General features: G+C 46.6%; 1 protein-coding gene across 2 annotated transcripts in view; it reads right to left on the bottom strand.

The window, feature by feature from the left end:
* Positions 1–10729, bottom strand: part of allc (allantoicase) — a 12502-nt gene extending 1773 nt beyond the window's left edge. The window contains exons 1-12 of one of the 2 annotated variants that reach the window (XR_013772889.1): positions 10603–10729; positions 10406–10519; positions 7771–7821; positions 6042–6129; positions 4965–5084; positions 4455–4534; positions 2135–2267; positions 1889–2044; positions 1516–1589; positions 1265–1373; positions 1067–1185; positions 1–303 (exon numbers count right to left, since the gene is read on the bottom strand). The exon at positions 1–303 is cut by the window's left edge and continues 463 nt beyond it. Coding sequence is in view for 1 of the 2 variants with exons in the window: in XM_079291229.1 (XP_079147355.1) it covers positions 139–303; positions 1067–1185; positions 1265–1373; positions 1516–1589; positions 1889–2044; positions 2135–2267; positions 4455–4534; positions 4965–5084; positions 6042–6129; positions 7771–7821; positions 10406–10495 (1185 nt within the window). In the remaining variant the exon portion in view is untranslated. The remainder of the gene's footprint in view (positions 304–1066; positions 1186–1264; positions 1374–1515; positions 1590–1888; positions 2045–2134; positions 2268–4454; positions 4535–4964; positions 5085–6041; positions 6130–7770; positions 7822–10405; positions 10520–10602) is intronic. The other variant, XM_079291229.1, reaches the window with a different exon arrangement.
* Between the last annotated feature and the right edge of the window lie 1771 nt (positions 10730–12500).

The following is a 12500-nucleotide window of genomic DNA, read 5'->3' as shown; positions in this document are numbered from 1 at the left end:
GTTTAAAGGTATTAAGGAGCCGGTCAGACGGTCTCTCGATGTTTTATTTACTGCTGAACACGGATCAGAAACTCTGACTCGTCTCTGTGGGCGGAGCCTCACAGTTTGGACGGCGCTCTCTCCTGATTGGCCGGAGCCTCACAGTTTGGACGGCGCTCTCTCCCGATTGGCCGGAGCAGCCGCGGGTCGACCAAAGAGCCGCAGCCGGCTGACCCCGCCGTCCGGGCTGATGGTGAGACGGACGTGAGTGACGGCCGAGCTGAGCGCGAGCTCGCTGTAGAGATGTCTGCGATGAGGACGAAGCTGCAGCGCAGTGAGGAAGACAGGAAGCAGCTCAACACATACAAACATCCAACCATGTGTATAAATACATGTGCGTGTTTAATGAAAGCTGAGAAACCAAACTGACTCAAACAATAGACGTTGAGCTAAACTCTGCGACGTTTCTTCCATTTAAAAGACATCGTAACGTAAATATGAGCTGAAATGATCTGAAATGAATTGCAGCGTCCAGACGTCCACGTGCTGAATTAATGCCGACTCATCGAGGACAACTGTGATGTGTTTTTATCAGATGTTCCGTCAGTAAATCCCCACAATGCAACACTGAGTAACATTAGTCAACAGAATCCAACATAATAAATCCATCATGAACAAGAAATATGACTCAAAATGAATAAAACATTCGTTATAAGGACGATATAGAAGTGTGTCTTTAAAATACACATATTATTGTGTTCACTTTTATAACCTGTCTTTCCCAATGAAACAACAAACTGCTGTTCTGCTGGAGACATTCTGCAGTTTGATTCTTGGTGTTGGGCTCTAATAACTCAAAGTTGTGGATTTTGATTTGAAAAATGACAAACACTTCATTCTCCTCGTCGCTGAGAGTTTTGTTGTCGGTAGTCGTGGTTTGGCTGGCGGCCATCTTGGCAAAGGCCAGCGTGAGTGAAATGAGCTCTCCGTGAGCTCCGCCCCTCTGTCACATGTCTGGAGATCTGAGGAGCGACTGTCTGCAAACACATCGTTCTCGTTCAAATTCATTTCTTACGGAATTACGTACTTTCTGAGGGGGGAGAAGGAGCTGCCATTTCCCAGAATTCCACCCGGTGCTGATGCACTGAGCTTCCTCCTCAGCGGTCAAAGAACAAACATCAATCCTGCAGGAGTCGGGGAAGTTACCTGCATGGAGAGAATGTAAATGTGTCTGCTCACGGAGAGAGGCTGAACAGAGAGGAAGCAGCGTGAGCAGCGTGCGGACCTTTGAAGTGGTTGGTGTCCACCTCGACGCTGCTGATGACTCCAGGACGACCGAGAACAAACACCGCCCACTCCCAACCGGGGACCTGCAGGATCCCTCGCTGGTCCACCTGCAGCACAGGAGGCGCTTTAAAGAAGCTTCAGGGCTCAGATGTGTGGCGGTTACACAGCGAGGACATTTAGAAAGAGAGTGAGGATCAGTCTAACGCCACAGAATTATGTTCCCGTTCACTTCCGTGTTTGTGTTTAAACCTTCAGGTCTTTGGGTCTGTCCAGCCTGCGGGCCGTTTCCCAGCTGTCGGCCATGTTGGCAGCTCGGCCGGGACCTGAAACGCAACACGCCAGTGTTACCAGTTCACCCGTTCACCAGTGTTACCAGTTCACCCGTTCACCAGTGTTACCAGTTCACCCGTTCACCAGTGTTACCAGTTCACCCGTTCACCAGTGTTACCAGTTCACCCGTTCACCAGTGTTACCAGTTCACCCGTTCACCAGTCCTCCCACAGAGCAGGTGAAGCCCAGTGATCAAAGCTGACTTAACATAACGTCATAAATAAGAAATAAAACAGTGTTACCAACAGTAAACATAAAATTAGATGCACAAATTATTTGTGTTGATTCCAACCAATCATGTTGCGTGGATGTCCAAAGTGGGCGTCGCTGTAACCGAGGCAGACTCCCCCATTGGTCAGAGCCACCAGGTCGACATCCTGGTGGGGGGAGAGAGACGACCAGTCTCTCTGCCCAACGCCGTACACCCGCAGTCTGGCTATCCCTCCATCTGATGAGATAAGAACACTCTACAGTTCTAATATTAGCGTGTGTGTGCGTGTGTGTGTGCGTGTGTGTGTGTGTGCGTGTGTGTGTGTACCTGGGTGCATGTTGAGCCGCAGGTGTGTGACTCTGTGGTTGAAGTTGACCTTGAAGTAGTTATGGCAGCAGTCTGAGTATCCAGGCTTCAGCTCCGACACACACACCAGCTCAGGCCACGCCTCCGAGCCCAGCTGTCAATCAAACCATATGTCAGCTATCAATTCTGCCATCAATGACATGTCTAAAACTGACTCTAGAGGGGTACGTAGAGCGTCGTATGACTCTAGAGGGGAACGTAGAGCGTTGTATGACTCTAGAGGGGAACATAGAGCGTCGTATGACTCTAGAGGGGAACGTAGAGCGTCGTATGACTCTAGAGGGGAACGTAGAGCGTCGTATGACTCTAGAGGTAACGTAGAGCGTCGTATGACTCTAGAGGTAACGTAGAGCGTCGTATGACTCTAGAGGGGAACATAGAGCGTCGTATGACTCTAGAGGTAACGTAGAGCGTCGTATGACTCTAGAGGGGAACGTAGAGCGTTGTATGACTCTAGAGGGGAACATAGAGCGTCGTATGACTCTAGAGGTAACGTAGAGCGTCGTATGACTCTAGAGGGGAACGTAGAGTATTGTATGACTCTAGAGGGGAACGTAGAGCATCGTATGACTCTAGAGGGGAACGTAGAGCATCGTATGACTCTAGAGGGGAACGTAGAGCGTCGTATGACTCTAGAGGAAATGTAGAGCGTCGTATGACTCTAGAGGGGAACGTAGAGCGTCGTATGACTCTAGAGGAGAACGTAGAGCGTCGTATGACTCTAGAGGAAACATAGAGCGTCGTATGACTCTAGAGGGGAACGTAGAGCGTCGTATGACTCTAGAGGGGAACGTAGAGCGTCGTATGACTCTAGAGGGGAACGTAGAGCGTCGTATGACTCTAGAGGGGAACGTAGAGCGTCGTATGACTCTAGAGGGGAACGTAGAGCGTCGTATGACTCTAGAGGGGAACGTAGAGCGTCGTATGGCTCTAGAGGGAATGTAGAGCGTCGTATGACTCTAGAGGGGAACGTAGAGCGTCATATGACTCTAGAGGGGAACGTAGAGCGTCATATGACTCTAGAGGGGACCGTAGAGCGTCGTATGACTCTAGAGGGGAACGTAGAGCGTCGTATGACTCTAGAGGAAACGTAGAGCGTCGTATGACTCTAGAGGGGAACGTAGAGCGTCGTATGACTCTAGAGGGGAATGTAGAGCGTCGTATGACTCTAGAGGGGAACGTAGAGCGTCGTATGACTCTAGAGCGTCGTATGACTCTAGAGGGGAACGTAGAGCGTCGTATGACTCTAGAGGAAACGTAGAGCGTCGTATGACTCTAGAGGGGAACGTAGAGCGTCGTATGACTCTAGAGGGGAATGTAGAGCGTCGTATGACTCTAGAGGGGAACGTAGAGCGTCGTATGACTCTAGAGCGTCATATGACTCTAGAGGGGAACGTAGAGCGTCGTATGACTCTAGAGGAAGCGTAGAGCGTCGTATGACTCTAGAGGGGAACGTAGAGCGTCGTATGACTCTAGAGGGGAACGTAGAGCGTCGTATGACTCTAGAGGAAACGTAGAGCGTCGTATGACTCTAGAGGGGAACGTAGAGCGTCGTATGACTCTAGAGGGGAACGTAGAGCGTCGTATGACTCTAGAGCGTCATATGACTCTAGAGCAGGGATTCCCAAAGTGTGCGTGAGCTGCCTCTAGGGGGTGCGCGAGAGGACAGATGTAATGGTGGTCTCAGGTCTCATGGTGCAGTCCTGTCTCCTAAACATTCCGTTCCCCCAAAACTAAAATGCATTCTCACGTATTTTCTCCCCGATTACGTTCGTGTTTGACGTATTAAACACGTTTCTCATCAACATATCTTTGCTGTACTCTAGTCTTTATGTTTCTGTGATCTGCCTCGCCTCTGCCCCGCCACCCACCAGTTGTTGCCCCGCGGCCTGTTCCGAGGGCCGAAGACCCGACGATGGGGCGCCTCGCGGCGGGGGCGGCCGGAGACCTCGCGTCCCGGCGCCAACGGGTGAGCGCCGCCACTCGGAACCATAAAACCAAGTCCCGGATTTCACCCGGGGACATTCTGGAGGTATTGTGACCGGGTGATGTGCCTCGTTGCTGGGGAGGTATGAGCCGAGAGCGGCGGGGTGTTATGGAGGTTTATATTACAACTCGGTGTTGTTCCCGTGTGTGTATGAGCGCGTTGCTGCCGGAGACAGGCGGCGTGTTGTGGTAGTATTCTGACCGCGTAATGGTGAGAAGGAGAGGCGGTGGTGGAGAGGGAACAATGTTGAAGAGATGGTGGAATGTATGATTGGAGACGCCACAGATCAGTTACCTTGGCGACAGCAGCCAGCTGACCGTCGGAGGCGGCCATGCCGGTTCGGTCTCCCTCCAGGCTGAAGGGGGGCGGTTTGTCTGGTGAACAACAGGTGAGTGTTAGTTCAGGACAGTCCCATATGTCTCATACTGAGTCACAGTTAGAGGTGTTGGAGCTGACTGCTGTATAGCGTCGGCCATCTTGTCATTTCTGTTTGTGTTTCCATGTTTTCGTTCTGTGGTTTGCTTCCTAGTGGACACGGTGTGCTTTCACACAGCCCAAAGATGCAGCTCTACAACAGACGAGGACCATTGAGCTCCATCTCTGCACCTTTTGTTGGTGTCTAACAAACTAAATAACTCATGTTGTTCTGTGTGCACATATAGAATCAGTCACTAATTCATGGTACAATATTCATTTCATGTAAATGAAGTTTCTTTGGAACCAACAGACCCGGCGTTTGTAATCTTTCTCATTCAGTAACAGAGTCTCATAGTTTAGTCGAAGGAGGATCAGAGGAGCTGGTACCCAGACAGCCGGCCTGCACGGAGACGCAGGGCGAGTGGTTTCCAGTGAAGAAGGACGTGTCGACATCGAGGCCGTAGATCAGTCCCGGTACTCCCAGCTGGACGATGTTCCAGTCGTGACCTCCACCGAGAGTCAGAGAGAAGAAGCGACGTCAGACGGAACAGAAACATCGACGTACGAGCACTCAGAGGCCACGGATGCTGGAGGGCACATTGCATTTAACGCAGAGAAAGATCGATATCGGTTCATTGCAGACGTATTTACTGATGAGTCAGCTGATCAGTAAGTGTCACGGCTTCAGTGTGAGGACGTTTAGTCGCCGTCACACAGTTTGTCCTCCAGAGGGCGCTGTCTCCAAAGAAAGAGACACAATGATCTGATGTGTCTCTGTAAGAAGTACTCATATTTCACATTTACATTATATGACTGTAAATCAATGCAGTAATTACTACAACTCTTAGTGCCATTTGATATGATGTATCACAGTATTCTCCTTTGTTTGATGTGTACTTTGTATTATTATATTTGTACTGTATATTGTGTACAGTATAGTATACATACTGTAACATTAAATCTCTTGTTATGTTATTGTGTATATTGAACTCATGATGAACTTATATAATCTAAGATATGAATGTGTACTTAACCTCCCTTTATTTATTTATTCATTCAAAATGTTTCTTTGTCTGTTTTCATATCTGAAGTTTTCTTCTTATTGAGTTGTGTGTGTATACATATATATACATATATACATATATGTGTATATATATAGTGAATAATAATAACACATTATTATTATTATATTTGCAGGAGGTACAAGGATTCATTATTGAACTCCTACAATTGTCCCAAATATTTCATACATTTTGAGTTTAGTCTCTGAACAAATAAGATTATTATTATTAGTAGTAGAAGTAGTATTTGTGTTATTATCATTATTAACAGTGTTATTAATGTATCACATTATATGAGAGATTATAAGAGAGATTCATGTAAATGTTTATTTTAAGGAATGTATAAACTGTGAGCATCATAAAGTTCTGAAGTGAAACATAAACACTGAGCTGTGATACTAACCCGTCGTCCTCTTCCTCCTCGTCTCCCATCCATCCATCCACTTTCCACACTGGGTGAAGGCCAAAGCGCTGAACGCCGGCGGCTCTCTCTGGAGGAACACAGTCATCACATGAATATTCAAACACTGATGCTGGTGATCTCTGGTTGGTATCAGTCACACATTCACCGTCCTGCTGCCACGAATACTCTCTACAGCAGCAACTGTGGATTCATCCGCCGCTGAAAATAGTCCCCAACAAAGTCACTGTTTGCTGCCGTTAGTTTGATGAAGACTACCGTGAGTCAATGATGAAACATAGATTTGTGTTTGTAAAGAGTGACGCGTCCTTTAGGAATCAATGAGCGTGCAGCTGAGAGACAAAATAAAATACCTTTTTCTTTCAGGCTTAATAATTGTGGAGCCTCCAGGGACCGGTGAGTAGCCAATGACCCGAACCAACAGGACATATAAACCCAGGCATAGCCACAGGCAGCTCATGTGGTCTGGGGTCCTTCCACTTTCTGGTTTGTAAGTGAATTCTGGTACGAAGACGTGCGACGTCTCAAACTGTGTTTAGAGCGTAGTCAGAGCCTTGACATGGCGCTCACATCTTCAGCTCTGCATAGAGGCCAGCAGCTGTAGCCTTTGGTTCTCCATGAACACTCCTGATGTGTTCAGGTGGAGTCCAAACTGTGGGAGACTGCTGCACCGAGACAACTGGGAGCCTTTTGTACGTGGCCATCGGCGTGCATCAGCTGCTGTTTGAGGGTTTTAATGCTTTTCTAACAGAGTTCCCTCATTTGACGCTGCTTTCTGTAAACCTGAGCCAAAGCTCGTGGGTTTAATGTTTTCAAGGAAGCTGTAACTGATCTGGTGTGTTATGATTTCTCTTGCATGTTGCCTTCAGCAAACAGTGTGAAGTTGGAAAAGTACTGACATACCACTCCAGGGATAGGAACCTACCGCTGAACAACAGCAGAATACCACTCCAGGGATAGGAACCTACCGCTGAACAGCAGCCTTCCACTCCAGGGATAGGAACCTACCGCTGAACAACTGTAGAATACCACTCCAGGAGAGGTACATCCCGCTGAACAGCATACCATCGGCCACTTTTCGATCTCGGCGCTACTGGTCTGAGGTTATCCTCATGAGTTCAGTTAAGCCTGTCATTAAAGAGTTTATGATTTTATTTGTTTTCTTCAAAACATGCAGTACATTGTGAGTTTTGTGATGAAATACAAATGTCCCTTTATTATTTGTCTTGAGAACATGTATTAAACTGAAACAAATATGTATTGAATGTCTATTGTGATTCTTTTATTTGTTGGGAATTAAATGCAAAAGTATTGGGTTGGATTACTCTTTGTAAACAAACGGTAACATTCTGGCATATACCGTAAAATCACTGTTAAACCCAGTTATCCTACGATCACATACCGTAATCCAGTATTCTGTAAGATACCGTAAAAGTAAATTACGGCAGCTTCACCGTAAATAAACAGTAAATTGCTGCCGTCAATGCTGCCAGCAAGTTGTCGTTATTTTACGGTGAAATTGTTTAGTGTTCAGTCGATGTCATGCTTGAGAACTGAAGTGCTCGTGAAATAAAACAAGCTGCTGCTCTCCCACCTCGTGTCTTCATTGATGATCTTAGAAGAGGAGACGGTTCTGCTGCCTTAGTGTTGTGGTAAAGGAGCTGAACTGTGGCTTTAATATGTGCAGCGGAGGTCAAACCTGAAGTCGTACCTTCAGCAGGTTGGCAGCAGGAGCGAACCATTCGTCTGTAGCAAAAATAACCTGGAAGAACAACAACACAACACACTTTATATCAACAACAACCAGAAGATGAAAATATGGACGATACAGCTACAGGACTCCAAGTATTAAAGGACTAGTTCTCCATTGTGGGATGAAGGCTCATTCACTCTCATGTTGGATTCAGATTAGTGCAGATTGATAACTCTCTCATGTCTGTACAGTAAGAATAGAGCTACAGACAGTTAGCTTAGCTTAGCACAAGGACTAGCACAGGGGTCGGCAACCTGCAGATCTTCAGCCCCTCTGTTGCAGCTCCCTGAGTCTACATCAGGGGTCCCCCACTGGAGGACCGGATCCGGACCCAGGAACTAAAACCGATAGATAATTCGAAATTATACATATTATGCAGTAAATTTATACTTTAACCGGCGCTTGTTATTCTGCCGTTACGGCACTTGTTTGGCGGTGCAGGAAACACACCGAACAATGCATCTAAATCACATCACGTGATGCAGCTCAGTCAATCAAACATGAGTATTCTGACAAGTTTCCCGACTCGAGCGAGGTTTACACACACGTGACACACGGGGGAGAGACGAGGAAATAGAAAGAAGAGCAGGAGAACTGCACTGTTCGAAGAAGTTATCTCACATGACTCTTCAAAAAGAGAAACGTGTTCAGAGAGAATATAATTTATAAGCAAGAATGAACAGAATCTATGTTAATTATTCCCACAGGCAGTTAAATCCTCTACCCCTGTCAAGCGCTTTTCCCTGCGAACGTGAACGGCTAATCATGATTTTCAGACCCGCCCTCTGTAAACTATCAACGGATAAATCCAAAAAAAGAAAAGTCACGGAGGAAAATAGAGAGTTTAACTCTGCGTGGACGTCTTCATTTGCTTTCACTGCCAACGATGCTGGTTTACTGTGTGCTTCCACAACAAACACACAGCATGTGCTGAACAGTGTCACGCTGGAGATGAGCAACAAAGAGCGAATCCTCAGCTACTGCAGAAAACTCTCCTCTTCAGAAGAGTTTGATATTGTTATATCAGGTAAAATTGTAATAAAATGTCAAGAATTGTCTTTATTCTTGTTCTACATTTTCATAAATACAACAAACTATAGTTTTTGTATGTATAATACAGTGGTGGGCCGTGCCTTTCATACCTGGGCCTTCACTGCTGTCCTGCAGCTGAAATACCACCTTATAACCACATTGTGGCGCCACAGCTCATTTTGAAGGCTGTAACTATGTACGTCTTCTATTAAACCGTTCAGTACGAGTCGAGCACTTAGAGAATGCAAAAGCCTAAATTCAGGAAATATAATGTTCTCAGCTGGTCTGGCTGTCGGATCCACCGTCATTCCTTAATGACAAACCGCGACCGCGACCCAAAGAGATTATCAGGATTTTACTTTCACAACTTGAACGTTGAACGCACTGTCACGTGCTCGCCCACTGACCAATCACAGCACACTCTGCACCCAGCGGGAAAGCTACAGATGAACACTGAGCTGCATGTAATGCTGACGTCATTATAGGCGGCTAGCAGGCGCTGACACGTCAAAGAATACGCCCAACATGTCAAACTAAAGATCTGATTGGTTGAACACTATGACAATCAACAATATCGTCCCCATGTACTTTAATCTGCACTGGCTGCAGGTGAGAGTCTGCAGGCCTCTGGCTCTGTTCTACCTAGAGACACAGAGGTGAGATCTGATTGGATAAAAGCTCTACTTAAAACAAGCTGCACTGGAAGCAGAACAACTGAGGAAGACAGGAGCTGTGCAATGAGAACATAAGATAATGGGAAAAATATTTTTATAAATGATAATACATGTAGTGTATTTAAGAAATTTAATATGTCACTTTATATGTTTATGTTGGACTAGAGAGAAACGTATTTTCAACTCCCCTGTATGGTCAGTACATTGTGGAATTGACAATAAAGCAAACTTTGAACTTTTGAACTTTTGAACTTTGAAAAATGATTAAATCATAAAATAGATTTTTTATTTAAAAAAAATATATAAATAGCTTTGTGATTCTGTTTAGGCCAGCAGAGAAGGCCTTGCAGGCCCTGACGGCCCAACACTGATATAATGTAACTATATATACAACTTTATAAGCTGTGATATCAAATAGCTTTTGCTCCAGACAAATTTTATTTGGTGGAAAATAGAACAAAATGGCTCTTTGGATAGTAAAGGTTGCCGACCCCTGGGCTAGCAACATGTGGCCCAATCCCTGGGTCTGGACCCACTGAAGAGGTTCAAACTAGCTCCACCCTGAACATGCTGCTCTAACAGCTATGCGTAGACATAGACAGCTGCATAGTATATTCATATGTTTGTGATTAGCATGTGCACACATCTGGATTAAATGCCTTGAGGTACCGGTGGTTGCTGATAATATTATTATATTATTATTAATATAAGATATAACTTTATCACCCGCTCTGAAGAATAAACAGAATATCATAAAAACAGGAAACATAAACTGTGTCAGGTCACAACCGTCAGAAGACAGGACACACACGTGTGCATGTTTTCACACGTGTGCATGTATTCAGTGAATCCATCGGAGTATCTGCAGCTCCGTTACAGTGACTCACCTTCCCACCGACCGCCTCACAGGCCAGATCATTGGACTGCAGGAAGTCCGGCTCTGCTGCTGCCTTTGCTGCTGCTCTCCTCTCGGCCATGGTCACACTCCACTGGAGCGTCCACTGAAACACCAAGAGAAGTGTTGAAGCAGCTGAAGCACAAAGTTCACCGGCTGTTTGTTTAGACAGAGCGAGGGGTCACTGACCTCATGCACCAGCAGCCTCAACTGTTTTAGGAGGTTTGTTCTTCAGTGAACATGTCCGGCTGATTGTTGGCCTTCATCCTTAATGAAGAACACAGACAGCTGGTTCTGAGTGGACTCAGGTGAGGACTGAGAGAACACTGGGCCAACTCTCCAACTCTCCAACTCTCCAACTCACTAACTCTGTAACTCACCAACTCACTAACTCACTAACTCTCCAACTCACCAACTCTGTAACTCACCAACTCTCCAACTCTCCAACTCACCAACTCACCAACTCTCCAACTCTCCAACTCTCCAACTCACTAACTCTCCAACTCACCAACCCACCAACTCACCAACTCACCAACCCACCAACTCACCAACCCACCAACCCACCAACTCTCCAACTCACCAACTCACCAACTCTGTAACTCACCAACTCTCCAACTCTCCAACTCTCCAACTCACTAACTCTCCAACTCACCAACCCACCAACTCACCAACTCACCAACCCACCAACTCACCAACCCACCAACCCACCAACTCTCCAACTCACCAACTCACCAACTCACCAACTCTCCAACCCACCAACTCTCCAACTCACCAACTCACCAACTCTGTAACTCACCAACTCTCCAACTCTCCAACTCTCCAACTCACTAACTCTCCAACTCACCAACCCACCAACTCACCAACTCACCAACCCACCAACTCACCAACCCACCAACCCACCAACTCTCCAACTCACCAACTCACCAACTCACCAACTCTCCAACTCACTAACTCACTAACTCTGTAACTCTCCAACTCTCCAACTCTCCAACTCTCCAACTCTCCAACTCTCCAACTCTCCAACTCTCCAACTCTCCAACTCTCCAACTCTCCAACTCACCAACCCACCAACTCACCAACCCACCAACCCACCAACTCTCCAACTCACCAACTCACCAACTCTGTAACTCACCAACTCTCCAACTCTCCAACTCTCCAACTCACTAACTCTCCAACTCACCAACCCACCAACTCACCAACTCACCAACCCACCAACTCACCAACCCACCAACCCACCAACTCTCCAACTCACCAACTCACCAACTCACCAACTCTCCAACTCACTAACTCACTAACTCTGTAACTCTCCAACTCTCCAACTCTCCAACTCTCCAACTCTCCAACTCTCCAACTCTCCAACTCTCCAACTCTCCAACTCTCCAACTCACTAACTCACTAACTCACTAACTCACTAACTCACTAACTCTCCAACTCTCCAACTCTCCAACTCACTAACTCACTAACTCTCCAACTCTCCAACTCTCCAACTCTCCAACTCTCCAACTCTCCAACTCTCCAACTCACCAACTCACCAACTCACCAACTCTCCAACTCACTAACTCTCCAACTCTCCAACTCACTAACTCTCCAACTCACCAACCCACCAACTCACCAACTCACCAACCCACCAACTCACCAACCCACCAACCCTCCAACTCACCAACTCTCCAACTCTCCAACTCTCCAACTCACCAACTCTCCAACTCTCCAACTCTCCAACTCTCCAACTCACCAACTCACCAACTCACCAACTCACCAACTCACCAACTCTCCAACTCTCCAACTCTCCAACTCTCCAACTCACTAACTCACTAACTCTGTAACTCTCCAACTCTCCAACTCTCCAACTCTCCAACTCACTAACTCTCCAACTCTCCAACTCTCCAACTCTCCAACTCTCCAACTCTCCAACTCTCCAACTCACTAACTCACTAACTCACTAACTCTCCAACTCTCCAACTCTCCAACTCTCCAACTCTCCAACTCTCCAACTCACTAACTCACTAACTCACTAACTCTGTAACTCACTAACTCTCCAACTCTCCAACTCTCCAACTCTCCAACTCACTAACTCTCCAACTCACCAA

This window comes from Melanostigma gelatinosum (assembly GCF_949748355.1).
Source record: "Melanostigma gelatinosum genome assembly, chromosome: 19".
In the NCBI taxonomy this organism is placed as follows: Eukaryota; Metazoa; Chordata; class Actinopteri; order Perciformes; family Zoarcidae; genus Melanostigma; species Melanostigma gelatinosum.
Note: the sequence above shows the minus strand (reverse complement) of the source record. Positions and strands in the feature narration are given on the sequence as shown.